General features: G+C 32.9%; 3 protein-coding genes and 1 long non-coding RNA gene across 6 annotated transcripts; all 4 read right to left on the bottom strand.

Moving 5' to 3' along the window:
• Nucleotides 1–19: 19 nt before the first annotated feature.
• LOC124433486 (succinate dehydrogenase [ubiquinone] flavoprotein subunit, mitochondrial-like) lies at nt 20–4,786 on the bottom strand. Its single transcript, XM_046983264.1, is given in 16 exon segments — nt 20–326; nt 968–1,081; nt 1,336–1,671; nt 1,914–1,987; nt 1,990–2,110; nt 2,476–2,671; nt 2,816–2,913; nt 2,977–3,047; nt 3,114–3,238; nt 3,316–3,464; nt 3,538–3,702; nt 3,806–3,893; nt 3,963–4,018; nt 4,161–4,322; nt 4,448–4,536; nt 4,639–4,786. Coding segments are annotated over 13 exon segments (1,653 nt in total). The 5' UTR covers nt 3,992–4,018; nt 4,161–4,322; nt 4,448–4,536; nt 4,639–4,786; the 3' UTR covers nt 20–239.
• Nucleotides 4,787–4,934: 148 nt separating this feature from the next.
• LOC124459049 (sodium-dependent phosphate transporter 2-like) lies at nt 4,935–8,090 on the bottom strand. 2 transcript variants are annotated; one of them, XM_047008622.1, is made up of 9 exons: nt 7,749–8,090; nt 7,407–7,637; nt 7,231–7,316; nt 7,066–7,162; nt 6,740–6,922; nt 5,767–6,004; nt 5,517–5,702; nt 5,217–5,407; nt 4,935–5,076 (listed from the first exon to the last, which is right to left on the bottom strand). In XM_047008622.1, the coding sequence occupies exons 1-9, from the start codon at nt 7,945–7,947 to the stop codon at nt 5,030–5,032; spliced, it is 1,458 nt and encodes a 485-aa protein (XP_046864578.1). In that variant the 5' UTR covers nt 7,948–8,090; the 3' UTR covers nt 4,935–5,029. The 2 variants fall into 2 exon arrangements, with proteins under 2 accessions (XP_046864578.1, XP_046864585.1); XM_047008629.1 differs by having other exon boundaries at nt 5,767–6,001.
• A 3,870-nt stretch (nt 8,091–11,960) lies between these two features.
• On the bottom strand, nt 11,961–13,527 carry LOC124454054. Its single transcript, XR_006951324.1, has 2 exons — nt 13,416–13,527; nt 11,961–12,066 (listed from the first exon to the last, which is right to left on the bottom strand). It is a non-coding gene; the product is annotated as an uncharacterized LOC124454054 (long non-coding RNA).
• Nucleotides 13,528–16,860: 3,333 nt separating this feature from the next.
• On the bottom strand, nt 16,861–19,024 carry LOC124447760 (phosducin-like protein 3). 2 transcript variants are annotated; one of them, XM_046998770.1, is made up of 5 exons: nt 18,687–19,024; nt 18,313–18,455; nt 18,041–18,250; nt 17,745–17,900; nt 16,861–17,461 (listed from the first exon to the last, which is right to left on the bottom strand). In XM_046998770.1, exons 1-4 carry the CDS (start codon nt 18,917–18,919, stop codon nt 17,746–17,748), a joined length of 741 nt encoding a protein of 246 aa, XP_046854726.1. In that variant the 5' UTR covers nt 18,920–19,024; the 3' UTR covers nt 16,861–17,461; nt 17,745. The 2 variants fall into 2 exon arrangements, with proteins under 2 accessions (XP_046854726.1, XP_046854721.1); XM_046998765.1 differs by lacking the exon at nt 16,861–17,461 and having other exon boundaries at nt 17,616–17,900; nt 18,687–19,022.
• Between the last annotated feature and the right edge of the window lie 65 nt (nt 19,025–19,089).

Raw genomic sequence — 19,089 nt, 5'->3', positions numbered from 1 at the left:
TTGTCTTAGAAAACTGAAATTTTACACAAGAAAAAATTGTTATTCCTTAAACTTTAAATTAAACCCATTATCTCTATTCGTAGAGTAAAATATACAACATTATAAATATCATATGACAAAACTTTAAGTGCGTTAAGCTAAATCATTATGCAAGTTCTAGAGATACAACATCGACATTTATTTTCATCAAATCGTAACTTAGCCAAACCAGCATCGTATTCTTCTAATTATCCAATTTCTTAGTAAACACGAACCGCAGGTGGTACTGTAGGACATTCAGCGTCACTTAAAGTATCATCAATGACGGCGCGATATGACAATGTGACCTAAAAATATTGAGTTCATTATTACCTTTAGCTGACACACGTTATCTTAGTTATATTTCAGGTAGTGTAGAGACTGTTCTCTTTCTTTGTTCATTCATCACTACCTACACTGACACACGTTATCTTAGTTTATATTTTAGGTAGTGTAAAGATTGTTCTCTTTCTCTGTTGTTCATTCATCACTACCTACACTGACACACGTTATCTTAGTTTATATTTTAGATAGTGTAAAGACTGTTCTCATTCTCTGCTGTTCATTCATCACTACCTACACTGACACATATCTTAGTTTATATTTTAGAAAGACTGTTCTCATTCTCTGCTGTTATTCATCACTACCTACACTGACAGTGTTTAAAGAGTGTAGACTCATTCTCTGCTGTTCATTCATCACTACCTACACTGACACACGTTATTTTAGTTTATATTTTAGGTAGTGTAAGACTCTTCTCATTCTCTGTTGTTCATTCATCACTACCTTTAACTGAAACACGTAATCTCAGTTTACAATTTAGATAGTGTAAACATTGTTTTCATTCTCTGTTATTAATTCATCTCTATCTACACTGACATACATAGTTTTAGAAAAAATAATTTAGGCCCGTTTTCCTCAGTTTTTGCTCTTATGTAGATACACTTACTTTTCCAGTCTTGTGATCTTGAAAAGATAAAGAATGTTTGCGCCAATGTTCATCAAGAGGTTTAGGAGATTGTCCTTGAAGTGGTAACTTGTAATCATATTCATCAATACGATCCTAAAAACTTTCGATATCAGTAAATGATATAATGAAAAATTTGAGTGAAATGTTGCCTACAGATTACAGAGATCATTTAAGGATAACATTATGTTGGATAGAATTAAAGGAGCCCTGCCGTCAAAATATAATTATTGTAAAAAGATGGCTTTTAAACTTTATATTCTTACAACTAAAATTACATCATTCCCTCAGCAACATAAAATCACGTGAATTGCACATGTGAGTCTGCAAAGTCGGCTTTTTTTCTTTACCTGAAAGTCTTCGCGGGCATGCGCACCGCGACTCTCCTTCCTTGCTTCAGCAGAATAAACAGTCTGAGCAGCATTCAATAACAAATTCTTTAACTCCAGGGCTTCTATGAGATCAGTATTCCACACCATTCCACGATCGTATAATTTCAAATCATTCATTTTGCTATATATAGCGTCCAGTTTCTCGCATCCTTCCTTTAGTACGGAGCCGGTCCTGAATACAGCTGCATTATTCTGCATTACTTTCTGCATCTCTAATCTCAATTCAGCGACGGGAATAGAACCATCAGCATGACGTAATTCATCCAAGGCCGCAACACTCTCTTCACCAGCATCCTGTAAAACAAATGATAAACAACACTTTAAGTCTTTCATGGTGACGATGGCTTATAAATAGAACAGAAAAGACAGGCCAGTAAAAGCAAAAGTATTTAGAAATATTCAATATAGCAGTTGACAAGTATTAAATGATTTACATTTCCTCTTAATGACAGATGTAATGACTTTATAACTTTACGAAAAGAACTTGAAACAACAAATGAAAATATGTATGATTAAGACATATGTATCATGATTACCTTACTCAATAGAGGAAGTTTGTCCCCAGGTTTGTTTTCTTCACATATAAAGTTAGCACATGCTCGACCAAAACGACCAAATCCAATAAAGAATTTGCCCCAAGTCTGTTGGCACCGTGTACAGATGCGCACGCAGCTTCACCTGCCGCCCATAGTCCTTCGACGACGACATCTTCACCATTTACAACATTAAGTACCTATTATATAGCTAGACTTATTTACATCTATCTTACATTGTATCGTTACCTAAATATAAAGTCAATACAAACGAGCCTCCCCCAACACACACCAAGGTAACGAAACAATTTTTAGCATTGATGAATTAACATAATTTCGTAAAAGCACTATCGTTAATGAGCATTTAATGTAGACCACATATTTTTTGTAAATAGACATGTTTTCATATTTATATATTTATATTACTGTATCATATTAATTTATATAAACTTTGCATTATTTATGTAATTATTCACTCACACTGAAGATGATCATGAGATATCGAAACATGTCTATTTTCAAAAAATTTGTGGTCTACATTAAATGTGCATTAGCGATGAATTACCTGTCCTTTATAGTTGGTAGGAATACCACCCATATTGTAATGAACAGTAGGTAAAACTGGTATTGGTTCACGTGTAACGTCTACACCAGCAAAGATCATTGCTGTTTCAGAAATTCCAGGTAAACGCTCAGCAAGAAGCTCCGAAGGAAGATGAGAAAGTTGTAAAAATACGTGATCTTTTTCAGAACCAACACCTCTAAAAATATGTAACAACAATCGAAAGGATTCAATTTTCTAAATCAGTTATTTTATAATGACTTAGCTACTAAATAATTCAATTGTTATATAAGCATAATAAACGAAAAACGCCACAATTTTATCAAAACTATGACATAATTACCTTCCTTCTCTGATTTCCAAAGTCATTGAACGTGAAACAACATCACGCGATGCAAGATCTTTTGCTGTTGGTGCATAACGCTCCATAAATCTCTCTCCCTAAAAATTCATATAAATATATAATACAAATATCTTCAACTTTGTTCAACACCTGTTGTGTACCTCACTGTTCACAAGATAACCACCTTCACCTCTAGAACCCTCTGTTATCAAACATCCTGCACCATAAATGCCTATATACAATAGTGAAGAATGTTAGAAAAAAGTGAAGCAAAATTGTTTTGAAGATGTTAACAAACCAGTAGGATGAAATTGTACGAATTCCATGTCTTGATTGGGTAAACCAGCTCTAGTTACCATGGCTGTACCATCACCAGTACATGTATGAGCTGATGTACATGAAAAGTAAGCACGACCATAACCACTGTCATAGAAAATTGAACATTTATGAAACACCACATAGGTAGTATTTAATATGTTTAAAAGTTATTCATTACCCACCCAGTAGCAATAACAGTATTCTTTGAATTAAAGCGATGTAAGGATCCATCTTCTAAACATAGTGCTATCACACCAGCACATTGTCCATCATCCATAAGTAGATCCAATGCAAAATACTCCACAAAATAGTCAGTATCATATCGAAGAGACTAAAGAGAAGAGTTGAAATTAAAATATTGATGAACTAACATATTTTTGTTTTAAAAATACCTTCATACATACCTGACCATACAATGTATGTAATAATGAATGTCCAGTTCTGTCTGCAACACAGCAACATCGATGAGCTTGACCACCTTTACCATAATTATAACTCTGACCACCAAATGCTCGTTGGTAGATTTTGCCATCCTCAGTACGACTGAATGGCATACCATAGTTTTCAAGCTATCAAAATAGGGAGAGTGACTAACATCTGGATTGGAAAATATTAATTTTGACCCAAAGTATGTTCTGTCCAATCCTACTGACATAAAATTGATGTTTTTACCTCAATTACTGCCTCTGGTGCTTCTCGTGTCATATAATGTATTGCATCTTGATCTCCTAACCAATCACTGCCTTTCACCGTGTCATACCTTTTGGGGAAAAAAGAAAATGTTGACAAATCTTTTGATTTATTAATCATAACAAATATTACAACATACATGTGCCATTTCCAGTCATCTGGTTCCATATTTCCTAATGCAGCATTCACACCACCCTACATTGAAGAAATCTTTGAAGGAACTTTGTAAAACACATTTAATCTATAAACTCCCTTCATGTACAACACCAATGCACAAACCATTTCAAACATTAACACTAAAATGAACATTTTATCAATTATTGTCAAATAAACACACCTGTGCAGCAACAGTATGTGATCTTGTTGGAAATAGTTTGGTGATACAAGCAGTCTTGAAACCACTATTGGCTAAACCAAAGGCTGCTCGAAGACCAGCACCACCAGCCCCAACCACAACACAATCATAAGAGTGATCAATTACAGGATACTCTTTTGAAAACTAAACAAATAAGAGGTGAAATGTGGGTAGAAAAAATTATACAGAAAAATCAAATGCTGTTAGAACTGAATAGCAAGAACACAGCACTTTTTCTTCATATAAAATTCTCAATATAAATTCATTACTTCTGAATTAGAGAAACCCAAAGTTGAAGTATTATGAATTCCTTTGGAGAGACATGGAAGAATCTTTTTCAAACCATTTTTGTCGCTGACTGCATAAATGAATAAAATCAAGATTTTTGATTTAAGTTTATCGATGAAGGTCTTCAAAGCAACATACAAAACCGCAGAAAAAGTGAGTTTATCAATTTTACCGTCAATTTAGAAAGACCACTAGTTGCTCTTAACAAAGACATCTTTAAGTTTCTTCGTAAAATCAAAGAAATGCTTTAAAAAGCTGTGAAAATTGGTTTCTTAAAAGTACTTCTTCTAATTTTTTAGCACATCTTCTCGATAAAGAGCCTGGAACTGGTGTCATTTTTACGTAATCGTTGTCGTAACTATGTACGTAACAAATTGGTAAGTTATTACATAATGACTATAGACGAAAATGAATTGTACAAATAAGCGTAATGGATTTTATTTTGTAAATAAATTATTAAAATAGAAATACATGAACGAATTCTAATTTATTGAACAAAAATAATCATTAAAACATTTTTCATTACAAATAACTTTTAACAACATTGAACACTTTTTTACCCATCACACGATGTGACTCAATAAAGCATAGATTCCAGCAGAAAACAAACCTGCAGGAAAAATTTTAAATATTGTAAGTTAAGTAAAGTTTTTATTATCTTCTAATGAAACGGTTTGAGATAGAAAGGAAGTTAATTTTGGTATTAAAACGTAACAAGAAATAACATGTTTTAAAAAAATTCTTACATACCTGAAGCAGGAACAGTGACAAGCCAAGCCACAACAATGTTAATGAAAACTCTCCAATCTGTGGCATGTCTAGATCTTACTAAGCCAACCATAATTATAGCACCAACCAAACAATGAGTTGTACTGATAGGAATGCCGAGATTAGATGCAAATAAAACTGTACAAACAGTTCCAAATTCTATGATCAATCCACTAAACAAATTTAAGCAAATTCAGTTAAGGCTTCTGGAGGAAACTAATTTTTCCATCCTTTTGGATAAATGATGACGAGTATATACAAGAAGGGATAATTCATACGTACCTTGATGGAGTAATTGTGGATAAATTCTCTCCAACAGTTTCTATAACACGTCGTCCCCATATCAATAAACCAATAGAGATACCAGCACCGCCATAAAATAATATCCATAAAGGTGTAGAATACTCAGTGTTCGCGTTGCCATGACGATATGTTAACCATAGTGTTACCAGTGGTCCAATTGCATTACTTTAAAAAAAATGCTTTAAAATAGAGATAACACAAGGTAACAAAAAAGAAAACAAAGATATACCTCACGTCATTACTACCATGTGCAAAAGATGCAGATGAGGCAGTTAAAATTTGAACGTATGCCAATAGTCGAGAGGTTTTTGGCTCATCTGCAATAATATTGCGTCCAGTTTGCGATGACGAATGTTCTGAAGTCAAAGCTGCTTCTTGAATTGATGGTCCTTCGCTATATAACATTGATGTAGAATTATCTTTGCCAGGATCTTTTAGTAATCTTGTTTTTTCTTTTACCCCAACTTCTATGGAACAAAATAAGCGCGAGAAACGAAAGTCTTCATGAATTAAGCCATTCCGTGATTAATAATTTAGAATGAACATATATTCATGTATATTTATAAAAACACTATCCATCATAAAATGATTAATAATTAATAATTGGAACAAAATGATTAATAATTAGTAATTAATATCGTGATTAATAATTTAGAATGAACATATATTCATTTATATTTATAAAAACACTATCCATTATAAAAAATGGTATAGCTAGCATCAATGAATGGGGGGGGGGCAATATTCTTATATGCATCTTATAATCAGCAGAAAACAATCAATTTCAAATAAAACTTAACTATACAAAACATGAATATATGAATAACCCCCCCTGATTATCAAACTTGCCACGCCACTGATCATGAAGTAAAGAATTCTAATGCTGGGCAAGTGTTTATTAGAAAGAACTAGATTTACACCCATTTGCAGGGCAAGAAGCAAGGATGAAGTGAGTACAGACTATATCCAAAGCAAAAAATAAGGCAAATATGCTAGTGTTCCTTACAGAAAATTTGTAAATACAAAATAGTCATTGAGTGAAAAATCAATAGAATATAAATAAAACTTTACTATGTATATAAATCTATCATAATGTTAATCATACCTTTTTAACATTTCAACCAAGTTTTGATAATTTTACATATTTGCAATAATGACATACTAAATTTTATATTGTTGTTGTCATGGATGAATTGACAAACCTTCACTAGCAAGATTTCCTTCATTTAAAGATTTAGAATTGCTTTCTGCCATCTCAAATTCTCCATCTATTTTTTGCTTCATATAAGGCACAAACAAAAATGCAATCAACAATGCAACAATGGTTCCTATGCCAAAACTAAGTATGAAACAACCATAAAGAGGTATCTTGTTGAAATGCAACACTAGAGAGGATTAAGAAAAATTGAAAGTGGGTTAAATGATGACAACAACAAAAACATTTTTCAATCATGTTCTTTCAATGACCTACATACAGCACAACAACAAACAAAGCAATTAAAAAAGAACGGGGAAAAAAGTAAATTACCATGTGAACCATCATAAAAAATAGCAAACACATTGATTGATATAACGATGAAGTAGATTACAGGCAAGGCTTTTAACGCAGCATGATAAGAATCATTCTAAAACAAATAAATATGACCAGATATAATTTTCAGAGACTTTACGGATTTCTAAATTCTTTATTCACCTTTTTTAAAACAAAATATTGCAATATCACATAAAAACATGAGCTGATGAGACCAGACATCAGAGGAGATATTACCCACGAGGAAACTAAACACAATATAAATTGTTTTACAGTCATGTTGAAATAAGCTCTTACTCTGACAAAAAATGTCATGAACACCAAATAGAATGACTTACCAATTTTAGCAAACTCTTTCCACTTTATTGCCTCAGCACCATAAGCAACAATACCAAAACCCATCATGGCACCAACAATACTATGTGTTGATGATACAGGAAGTTTAAAAATTGTAGCAGTTATCAACCACAAAGCTCCACCACATAAGGCACTGAGTGAGCCAATTAATGCATTACATTCAGTGTCATTACCAGAGTGATCAATGTCAACAATTTCACTTCGAATTGTATCTAATTAAACAACAATTAATCAAATAAAACACAGTGGTTCAGCCCCTTTGTTTTAATGGTCATTAGGAGGTCATGTGCTGAAATCAAAAGAATAATTTTAAGCATAGATACCTGTTACCTTCCCCCCAGCAAGAACAGCACCTGCTGTCTCACATATCGTAGCAACAATGCAAGCATTTCTCAATGTGAGTACTTTTGAACCAACCGAAGTACCAAATGAATTGGCAACATCGTTCGCTCCAAGGCCAAGAGCTAATATGAAAGCTATTATGAATCCCAATACAACAATCCATAAGTAAGTATTATCCATTGCTTCGATAACTAGTTTTTGCTTCTGATACTCTTCAAAATATACACGAAATTTCAATTCACAATTCTATTGTTCCAATGTCAACGGGTGGTGAATAAGCAAACTTTGTTTTATTCTTTGAAAGTTTCTACTTTCGTTCTTCGTTGTTGTTGTTGTTTTTTATTATAATGAGCCAGCGATCCAGTTTTGCCTATTGCCACTTAATGCGCATAACTTCATTTAACCAAATTTGTATAACGCAAAATATGTAAAATTACTAAGGAAGTAGGAAGCAAAGTGACTGCAATGAGAAGGTAAAGTTTTTAATCTTTACCTGAACTTCAATATAACTTTAAATATATTGCTGTAAATATAGCTAATATTATCTACTATTTACAATTTTTTCTGTCCTAAACGGTAAGAACAGACTATTCGATGTATATATTAGCTAATCTGAATAAATGTATATATAGTACTTAACAAAAATGACAAAGAAATGTCGTAATAATCTATTTAAAGTTTTTTTGCTTCATGGAAGACGATCGTTTGTAGCCGTTGATGTAGGGAAGTGTGGTTAGAATTGCATTAAACACGATAAAAGTTGCTTTTAAAACGAATTAATGTTTGAAAAGATGTTTACAGTCTCTACACGGTTCTTTTATGAAAAATAGGATATCAACAGCTACAAACGTTCCTTGACACACCTACACACAGGCGAAAATATTACATAACTACGTAAAAATAAACACGCGAGCGATTCTAGAACGTCGCACAAACATGAACACGAACTCACTGAGTTCAGAATTTATGCTCAGAAATTATCACACTCATTAATGATCTCTGAAAAAAACAAGACTACATAATCTTGAGCAGTCATACTGCAGAATGAGTTCGATTACAATGATTTCAAATGTACATGCAACCATTACTGAGCCTGTGCGCAGAATATTATGCAGGAGGAGAATCGTGGGGAAATCGTGAGCATTATTTGAACACATAAATATAGCTGTCTTGATTCTTTAACACGCAGATATGTATAGTTCTTTTACTTGGAAAAAACGATTAACTTTAGTTCAAGAACTTAAACACAGTCGGCATAAGTGCAACTTGAATAATTTTGAAACTCACGAAACTACAGACAATGACGTAATTCTTGCGTAGTTTCGCACAATCGAACAGCTGAGACTACCTGCTGAATGGAACATGAAAGAAAAGCACGGCTTTTGGTCAGAAGCTGTAAGACGAGCTGGCTTTGGCCTGCCATTTTTACGAATACCAACAAACCATTTCTTGTATTTATAAGACTGATACCAATGAAATCTGTTCATATCTTTCGTGACAAATAATGTTTCAAATGACAAATGTCGCTGGAAAAAATTTAATTGAATTTTAATAACTACTCAATACAACAAATTGATGAACAAAATGCAATGAACATTTATAAGAACAAGATTCACGTTTTTTGACACACGTTATCTTAGTTTTAGATAATGTAAAGATTGTTCTACTTTCAGAGTTGTTCATTCATCTCTACCTACACTGACATACGTTATCTTATTTTATATTTTAGGTAATGCAAAGACTGTTCTCATTCTCTGCTCTACATTCATCACTACCTACACTGACACACGTTATCTTAGTTTATATTTTAGATAATGTAAAGACTGTTCTCCTTCTCTGTTGTTCATTCATCACTACCTACACTGACATACGTTATCTTATTTTATATTTCAGGTAATGCAAAGACTGTTCTCATTCTCTGCTCTACATTCATCACTACATACACTGACATACGTTATCTTATTTTATATTTCAGGTAATGCAAAGACTGTTCTCATTCTCTGCTCTACATTCATCACTACATACACTGACATACGTTATCTGAGTTTATATTTTAGATAGTGTAAAGACTGTTCTCATTCTCTGTTGTTCATTCATCACTACCACACTGACACACGTTATCTTAATTTATATTTTGGATAGTGTAAAGTCTGCTCTCATTCTCTGTTCACTCATCACTACCTACACTGACACACGTTATCTTAGTTTATATTTTAGATAGTGCAAAGTCTGTTCTCATTCTCTGTTGTTCATTCATCATTAACTACATTGACACACGTTATCTTAGTTTGTATTTTAGATAGTGTAAAGACTGTTCTCATTCTCTGTTGTTCATTCATCACTACCTACACTGACACACGTTATCTTAGTTTATATTTTAGACAATGTAAAAACTGTTCTCATTCTCTGTTGTTCATTCATCATTAACTACATTGACACACGTTATCTTAGTTTGTATTTTAGATAGTGTAAAGACTGTTCTCGTTCTCTGTTGTTCATTCATCACTACCTACACTGACATACGTTATTTTAGTTTATATTTTAGATAGTGTAAAGACTGTTCTCATTCTCTGTTGTTCATTCATCACTACCTACACTGACACACGTTATCTTAGTTTATATTTTAGATAGTGTAAAGACTGTTCTCATTCTCTGTTGTTCATTAATCACTACCTACACTGACACACGTTATCTTAGTTTATATTTTAGATAGTGTAAAGACTGTTCTCATTCTCTGTTCTTCATTCATCACTACCTACACTGACACACGTTATCTTAGTTTATATTTTAGATAGTGTAAAGACTGTTCTCAATCTCTGCTGTTCATTCATCACTACCTACACTGACATACGTTATCTTACTTTATGTTCCATGTAGTGCAAAGACTGTTCAAAGCAACAAACTCACTCACCCTGCCACAGAGTTTTCCATGCTTATTCATGGCCAAATACAAACCATTGGAAAGATTTTTTATTCTTACAATACCAGTGGTAACTGACTCCAATATAAATTTGACTAAAAAAAATAAAGTTATCTAATGAATACAGCTTAAAAAGATCTCAAATTCGTACAATCTTTCTGTTTATTAAAAAAAGAGAAGAACACTAATTTTTATCTTTCAATTATCATAACATGACAAAAGTGGGGCTATTTTTCGTTTGCTGTATATTCCTTAAATTCAGCCAATTTGATTGCAAAAACACGAGTCAAGCTAACGCCAATATACATCAACATTAAACCCAAATCAGATACAAATATACAAAATGTATATATATTTTCATTTGCTGTTTTTAACATGAAAATGTATAACATCAAAATCTCCAAATGAACAACCTCTACAAGTCAACAAGAGGTCAATGTGTTAAAGACTCTGTTATTGCTCATATAGTATTGCTTAAAGTTTGGAGAAATTTGATTTGAAATTTTATTTTACTTGATGTAAATATTCAAAATGACATAATTTAAAAACAATTTTTCTTGCGTCGTTTTATTTCATACAGAGAGAGCATTTTATGTCCTATCTCTTTGCTGCGAATTCTCCAGTTCTCATACAATAATTTTATAAAGAAACGTGTGTACTTTAAAATACACGAATGTGGATAAACTCTGGCGAGAAAACTTATTTGACGAAATGATGGCAACGAACTAACAAACAAAAGTTTTATAACTGCTGATAATTTTTGCAAACAACGACTCCATTGCAAACAATGACTCCGTTTATACGATGTAAATAATGTAAACAATTGCTTCGTTAAAAAATTAGATGAACATAGATCCAAGGAAGCAAACACAAAAGACTTTGTAGTTTTCGCGAACGTAAAAATCATTCAAAATAATATGCAGCAAAAACAATCAAAGCAAACAATGCATACAATTCAGCAATGTTACATGTCTGACATGGTAAAAAGCGTCCGCAAAGGTAAAGAAGCAAACAAGTTATTTACCGTTAGGAGTAGTTTCATCTGATGTCCCATTAACGATTCCACTGTTTGAAATTTGAAGAAGATGTAGGTTTCTTGAGAACAACATAACCTTTCGAGTATTGGTCGGTGTTGCATCAATCAAAAATGGATTTAAACCAGATTTTGTGTTGTCTTCGACAGGGACACCTTTAATTTTGCTTCTTTTACGCTTATCGTAAAATAGCGGTGTGCTGTTAAACGTTCCCGCCAAAATTGTTTGGTTTCTTTTTAGTTTTTGTTGAAGAATGGTTGATGTCTTACGGCTTGCCGGGCTGAGTTCAACCTCAGACAATCTGTGCAACCACAAAAGGACAATGCCAAATATACATATTTGCATCTAGAATTGAGAAGATAAATTTCAGCACAGTGAGAAATACAAGCAATTTAGCAAACTTCTAAAGAGTGACAAACTTTGCTCAATATATTTCAAAAGTAAACTCACTAATGGCTGCTCTTTTCCTAGCATTGTACAACTACAACATGTAGCGCTTTATATACAACATTGGGGTAACTTCTAACGACCTGACGATGCTCCATGGCACGAAGGACTGTCGAGAAAATTTTGTGTGAACGAGAAAGTTCTAAAAATAACCGCTGCTATTCTTTGTAGAACTGAGCATGTTACTAATTGATTTCAATGATCCCTCACACGAAGCGAGGCCCACTTTGGTTTTGTTGTATACATAGCAGTTAATTTTGCATTAAAAAATCACACCAATTTGCAATTTATGCACGCACATAACTTTTTCAATTGTGAAAGTCGTTAAAATATGATCGATGTAGCGTGACGCACAAACACAAAAATTTCCTATGAATAAATTTGTTTTGAAACGACTTAGAACGTTCTTGGGATTAGAAAAAAACAACAAAACACTTTCAGACAGCTTAACTCGTGATTATTGTAGTCCTTTTTGACTGCAGTGAAAAGAAATACCGACGCCGGTCGGATGTGGAAGATGTTTTTGGTGTTCTGGGGCAAAAATTGTTCGTTTGGTCATTGAAAACCATTGTGCAAAAATAAAGCCAATTTCATTACTTCCCAATGAGACGTTTTTCATTCGAAAATCTTATATTTTTACGTGAATTGTCTGCAAAATAACAAACAAATACTTTGAATTCCTGGTAGCAATATCAAAAGAAACGAAAGAAACGAGTTTAAGTTTGTTCATAGAAGACCTACATGACTTTCTTGCACGTGTACCGAAACACGTTCGAAAACCATGACCGAATATCGAATTTGTTATAAAATCCCGAGGGAGAAATACAGAGCATTTATGAATGAATTGCTACAATGAATGACCGTGTCAGGATCAAGTTGTTTACATAGTAAAACATAGTGAAGTGTCTTGGAAAATATTTCAAACATTGCAATCATACTAAAAAATTTTATCGGCTTCGGTGAAAGTCTCTTTACTTTAATAATCAATAACTTATCATTACAATTTCCAAAGCATATAATTTCAACAGAGGGGAAGACATTTGTGTTCATAATAGCAGTCTCGTCCCAAAGGGATATCATCGTCTCAGAATTCTGAAGTAAATACTTAACGCCATAAATGAGATTTCTAGTATGAAAACAACAAGTCAATCACTAGCAAAAAAAGTTTTTTCAATATGTTAGCGCCCCACATGAAAACCAACATTAAAATAATGTCTGCATGATCAAGCACACAAATAAAATTTTACCTTCATTGTTTTATGAACCATGTATAACAAACAATATCTTGATTTGTGTTAAACTCCGCTAAAATAAACAAAATATATTCGGCCAGTTGAATACTTTAACGAATGTCACATACCCATGCGCAATCACTTTTGTAACACATATAAACGAAGAAAGTCCATAAGTGACTCGCCATTCCGAACCGGAAATCGATCCAGATTACAAAGCAAAATTTCCCCTTTTGAATGAAACCGACCGACCGCTGGCAAAAATTAAGTGAATTTCTAAACGCACATCAAAATATGAAAGTAAAGAAAGCTAAGAGTAGCTTAATCTGTTTACCAATTAAGTGCCCCTATTAGACCTGTTGAAAATCGTTTATAATCTACTCATGAAAAGGTCTCAAAACACCGCTGGGTGTCGGGTATTTTTTAAATCAGGGGAAATTCTTTAAACGATGATACCATGAGCTATATGTGTTACACGGCTACTTGATTCGAAACTATACAAGAAAGACGTAAATTATCAAAACATACCATTTTGTTCAAACGAAAATTAACTATGCCATCAATTTCCTCAATTGATTTTTAAAATCTTTTTGTTCATGGTAAACTACGATATGTCTGGTTTTAAAAATATATTTCCACGGCATTTAATTTGACGCCTCGAATTTTCAAAAGCAACAATTTTTAAAACAAGAAAAACGGATACAAGGCAATAGTTTCAACATTGTTTGATATATAATTCCGCCTCTTGATAACACTTCGGTAAAAAACACCATGTTGAATAAACGCAATTTTAATGAGTTTCGTGTCACAGGTGTGAACAAACCTAAAATCTCACCATCTGTCTATCTACCCTATAGAAAGATGTATAATTGTGAATACTTACAGGCATTAAATATTTCCGGACTTCAACAAATGAATGGAACAGTTCCCTTGGTATGTCTCATGTAATACAAACACAGAGAGAGGAAATAAAATTAGAAAATTTTTATTGCGCAAATTTACTTTCATCCTTTTTCACAGGCGTTAGCTAGGACTCGAGGCAGATTCCAAAATAAATCATGGACCAGTAAGAAGACTCAAAACTATAATAGGCTTTCAACAAATTTTAAAAGAGTTATCTTTTAATTTTTAAACATGATAACATCCTAAAACAAATTGAAGTGTTTAAACACTTAATTAATATTATTATCTATTTGTTGAGGTTAATCACGTTCAAAGTCACGATGTAATGTTCAAAAAAATGGCTAAAGTTTTCCACATTGAATTTTCATTGAGCTTCTTGCATTTTTGACATGTCTTTAACATAACAAAATTATCTCGTGCAAATTTGAAAGAAACCTGTCTGTGGTGTAAATCAGTCGGTACTCAGACATGCATAAATTGCGGCGACGTGTGACAGAATGAGCGAACAATGAAATAACAGGAACGCCACAGGACGGAGGAACATGTTTTTCACACACAGTAATATCTTGTTTTCTTTCAACAGATACTACTGCGCGATAATTAAACGAAAATTAATGTAAATAAAGTCAACTCATGGGCGATCGAAAGATAGGAACAGTTTCATATAGTACTGACACAGAGGTAAAAAAACTCAGTTGTTTTCTGACGCTTATAATGCGCATGCTTTCACTATTAAATTAGATGTGTTGGTAAAGTTCACACGTGCACAAAAATACAAAATGTGTAATGAGAACGAGTAATGACTGAATCTGACAATCATCTCAGGTTCTCAGCTTAAAAAGTCCAACACTGACTTCCAGTAATCCCTTGTAATTTCGCTTATATAGAAAATTTTATTTGATAAATTTCACCGAGTGAAATTGTACTTTTTAATGCTTTAAAATACGTTAAATAACGAAATAAATTGCAAAAGAAATACAACGAATTCGCAAATATTTATCTGCTTTCCTTGAACAGTAAAGATACGTACACACTTTTACCATTTACCTCAGAAAAAACCCAGCAGTACCGTTCAAAAAAAAATGGCAAAATAGCGAAGGTTCAGTTAACGTTTGACAAGTTTATGATGTAGTATAATCAGAAAAGATTCTTCTAATGTTAGTAATCAGGGAAATGTTAATGGAAATCACAGATGTTTAATGCACATACAATAGCTAGCGAGCCTCAAATATCATTAACTAACCCTGTTTTTTCATGGCAGAAGATACGAACAGAACTTATTTCAGAAGAGTCTCGTCGATATCACAAGCATAATTGGTTTTCAATGAAGGATTTTGCAGGAAGAGAAAACGATGATAAGAACAATCCAATCTCTCTAGATTCTACTCTGTCACTATCAATGAAAAAAGATTTCATCAACATGAAATATAAAATGACTTATACAATTTATAAAAGGGACGCATTCCATGAACTACACAATTCATTCAAATTCCACAAACCAATTTAAAATGACTACAAAGATTTCAGTAAAAACATGTACAACAGAGGTACGTAAGCATAATGGCAGACCATGATAATATGTGAACAAAAATTCAGCCCTGCACTATATCTTGTTTTGACATGAAGACATGTCATCAAAATATTTTATCAGTCTGTAAAGGACATTGTTAAAAGCAGTAGACCGCAGGTTTATATAGTTGTTAACGGTAAACTAAAGACAATCGAACAATATTTTATACAAGATAGAGAAATAAATTTGCGGATGCAAATTTAGGAAAGTTGACTGAATGAAAAACGTTATTAAAACAAAGCATTTAAGGTAAATCTTTTAAGATGATATCACATCTCATAACTTACAACAATGTCAAAATTTTTATGAAAAAAAGAAAAACAATAAACAATGTTTATTTGTTTGGGAAAGTCAGCTGTTACACAAGACGATTAACTACAGCACAAAGCTGCATAAATGTCATCGACCAACCAAACGAAAGTCTAAATTTTATTAAACTAATTAAAGTTTAGTCATTGTTCATGGCCATTTTTGGACCACTCATTTCTGAATGTCTCCACAAAAAGAAAAAGAATGACAGCATTTTTACAGCTTTTTTCACGAGGAATTTTACAAATGCGCGACAATCGTTCAACACTAGGCTTTCTACTTCACTTATCTAAATCAAGTGAGCTAATATAATTTGTATAATCTGCGTAATTCCGCGCCACCTTGAGCGGTCACAGATGGACATAGATAACAGTACAGATTATTGCAATAGCACTTGAAATGTTTTCAATAGAAATTCAAAGTAGCCGCAACCAAAACAAATATGCAAGATTGCTGGGAACGCCCGATTTGTTGATAATACACCACATGCATAAAGAAGCTCGAACAACTTTTGGCCAAATATTACATCACATGCTATATTTATGATCACGTGTTAGAAATGCCAGCTAAGTAGATTTAATCGAACTATAGTCCCATATTTTGGAGAAAAACTGCCAGCATAACTCATTGACGATTTATAGGAATAAAATGTTGAGAATAAACAAAATTAACAATCAATTTGAAAAGATAAAATGAAATTTTGATGAGTCAACAGTTGTTCTAAATGAAATCCACATTGTACAGTAGTATAAGTTAAAGATATCGCACACACAATTCCAATAGATACGACACAAATTCCTTGATAATCAGGCAATGCAAAATTACAGTTTAGTCTGCGCTTGAGTTGATAAAATTCTCTCAACGTCTTAAAAAATGTTTGTCATCAGAAGGTAGCTTTGACCTCTGATACGTCCTAACTGATAAAAACCTTTATTACTGACGCACGTGCAAAAAAACTCTTCACAAACTAATGAATAGAATAAAGATATGTGTGAGAATTCCGTCTTTCATACCTTTGATTGAGTCAGGGCGGTTATCCTGATTTTATTCATTTAGATTGTCAACAACTTTCAAATTCTTGGCGAAGGCAACGATGATTTATGATCATGGCGATGAACGCGAGCAATTAAATAATGTACATTGCTGTAATTAGGCTGGAATTTATTGTGACAACGTTAAGTATTTGCAGCAATTTAAAAACATGCAGAAATTGCTCCAAATGCGCGCGACGACAGAACAAAAGACAGTGATGGCCACCCAAGAACTTTGTTTTCTTTAGCTAAAAGCGATTACAAACTATGATGTAACAAACAGACAAATAAAAAATGAAAATTTAAATGAAACATCTTCCACCATATCAAAACACAAAGTGACTAAGTGAAATGTTGTAAAGAGTGGAAACTATGACAGCATAGTAAATGGTAAAGTAAAGCTATCAATCATAAAGTTTATTTGCTTCACCAATAGTAATATTGAATACAAAAATATGGATGTATTTATAAAATACAAAAAATACAAATTTTCTATAAATGTTAATAATGAAGAAGTGTAAACTTGAATACCTTAATAATCATCATCATCATCATCTTCATCCTGATATTTCTTTGAGCTTGATCTTATGGAGGAAGAAAATACATCTTTTATTTGTCTTTTTTTCCTTGGATCTTCTTCAAGATCAGTTTTAATGGCACCACATTCGGATATCATCCATTCAAGATCTGAAGAACAAAAAGAAAGCAACAAAAATATAGTAGAAACAAGAAGTAATTTGGTTATAGTTAAAAGAATGGAAGGAATGAGGATTGTTGTTTCAAATAAACATAAGATTTTATGAAAAAAAATCTTTTAAAAAGATCACCTTCTACGGTGCAATTCATGCCATCAAAAGCCAAAGGACCAATGTACTGTTTTTTCATATCACCATTATGATATATAAAAAATGTTGGAAGATTTTTATCAGGGTAATTTGGAATACAGGTGGTTGAAATGCTCTTGATAAACTTTGTGGCAGGAAATTTTTTGGCAAGTTGCAGTAGATATCGATTCAATAAGGCACATAATGGTATTCTAAAAAGTAAAGGATAATTATAAATACATAGAATACCTCCACACAAGAAAAATTAATCTTACCCGTTTTATAAAGGTGAAGAATTACCCAAATACCCTCACCAGCTTTGTTAACTTCCTGAACATAGTCTACAGCAGAAATCTCAATGACCTCACCAAATTTTGAGGCTTTTTGATGTTCTTGCATCTCCATTATTCTCTTTTTTCTAAAGAAAAATAGTAAGACCATCATATATTAACAATGACATGATTTCATTGCAAAAAGACTTAATGAGATACACTGCACAGTTAACACACAGCTTGGACATAGATCTTGTATTTTCTAGTTTATGCTAAACTGTGGTAACTTGACCACTCATTTGACAGCCGATTTATTAATTTATATTGCTGTCTGTCATCAAAATCAATATAAAAAAAGATGGGTTCGAACTATGTACCTATATTCAGCAAGTACTCTCTCCTCTTCTTCATCCTCAAACTCGTCTAATTCATCTAAAGTCATATCGTCGTAGTTGGTGACTACCTTCTGACCAGTGCGTTTAGAGACAGTATCTTCAAGTAGGCTGACAATTTGATTCTCGGATATTTCAACTTCCTTTTGTTTTGGAGGTAGAATTCCCTTTGCACGAAGAACATCATTCCACTCCGTATCCTCGTTTGGGTCTTGCATGTCGCTTGACAGAGAAAATAAGGCAAATTGTTTTAAAAGTGTTCCTTTCACCTTTTCAATGCAAGTCCTTTACCTTACACCACGTATTTCACAAAAAGTACATCCGCTGGTCAAAACTATTGGAATCCGCAACATTTGATAGAAGATAGAAAAATCCAGAAATGAGAGCG

The sequence above is a fragment of the Xenia sp. Carnegie-2017 genome, unplaced genomic scaffold, assembly GCF_021976095.1.
Source record: "Xenia sp. Carnegie-2017 unplaced genomic scaffold, XeniaSp_v1 HiC_scaffold_13, whole genome shotgun sequence".
NCBI lineage: Eukaryota > Metazoa > Cnidaria > Anthozoa > Malacalcyonacea > Xeniidae > Xenia > Xenia sp. Carnegie-2017.
The sequence above is the reverse complement of the archived record's forward strand: the minus strand, read 5'-3'. Positions and strand labels throughout refer to the sequence as shown.

Excerpts from the sequence above, each read along its gene's own strand:
- LOC124459049 (XM_047008622.1), bottom strand. The coding sequence starts at position 7,947 with ATGGATAATACTTACTTATGGATTGTTGTATTGGGATTCATAATAGCT. Across the intron at positions 7,638-7,748 it reads TGCTGGGGGGAAGGTAACAG|ATACAATTCGAAGTGAAATT; the intron begins GTATCTATGCTT and ends TTGTTTAATTAG. Across the intron at positions 6,923-7,065 it reads TTTTTATGATGGTTCACATG|TGTTGCATTTCAACAAGATA; the intron begins GTAATTTACTTT and ends AATCCTCTCTAG.
- LOC124447760 (XM_046998770.1), bottom strand. The coding sequence starts at position 18,919 with ATGCAAGACCCAAACGAGGATACGGAGTGGAATGATGTTCTTCGTGCA. Across the intron at positions 18,251-18,312 it reads TCTTCACCTTTATAAAACGG|GAATACCATTATGTGCCTTA; the intron begins GTAAGATTAATT and ends CTTTACTTTTTA. Across the intron at positions 17,901-18,040 it reads CATGAATTGCACCGTAGAAG|ATCTTGAATGGATGATATCC; the intron begins GTGATCTTTTTA and ends TTTGTTCTTCAG.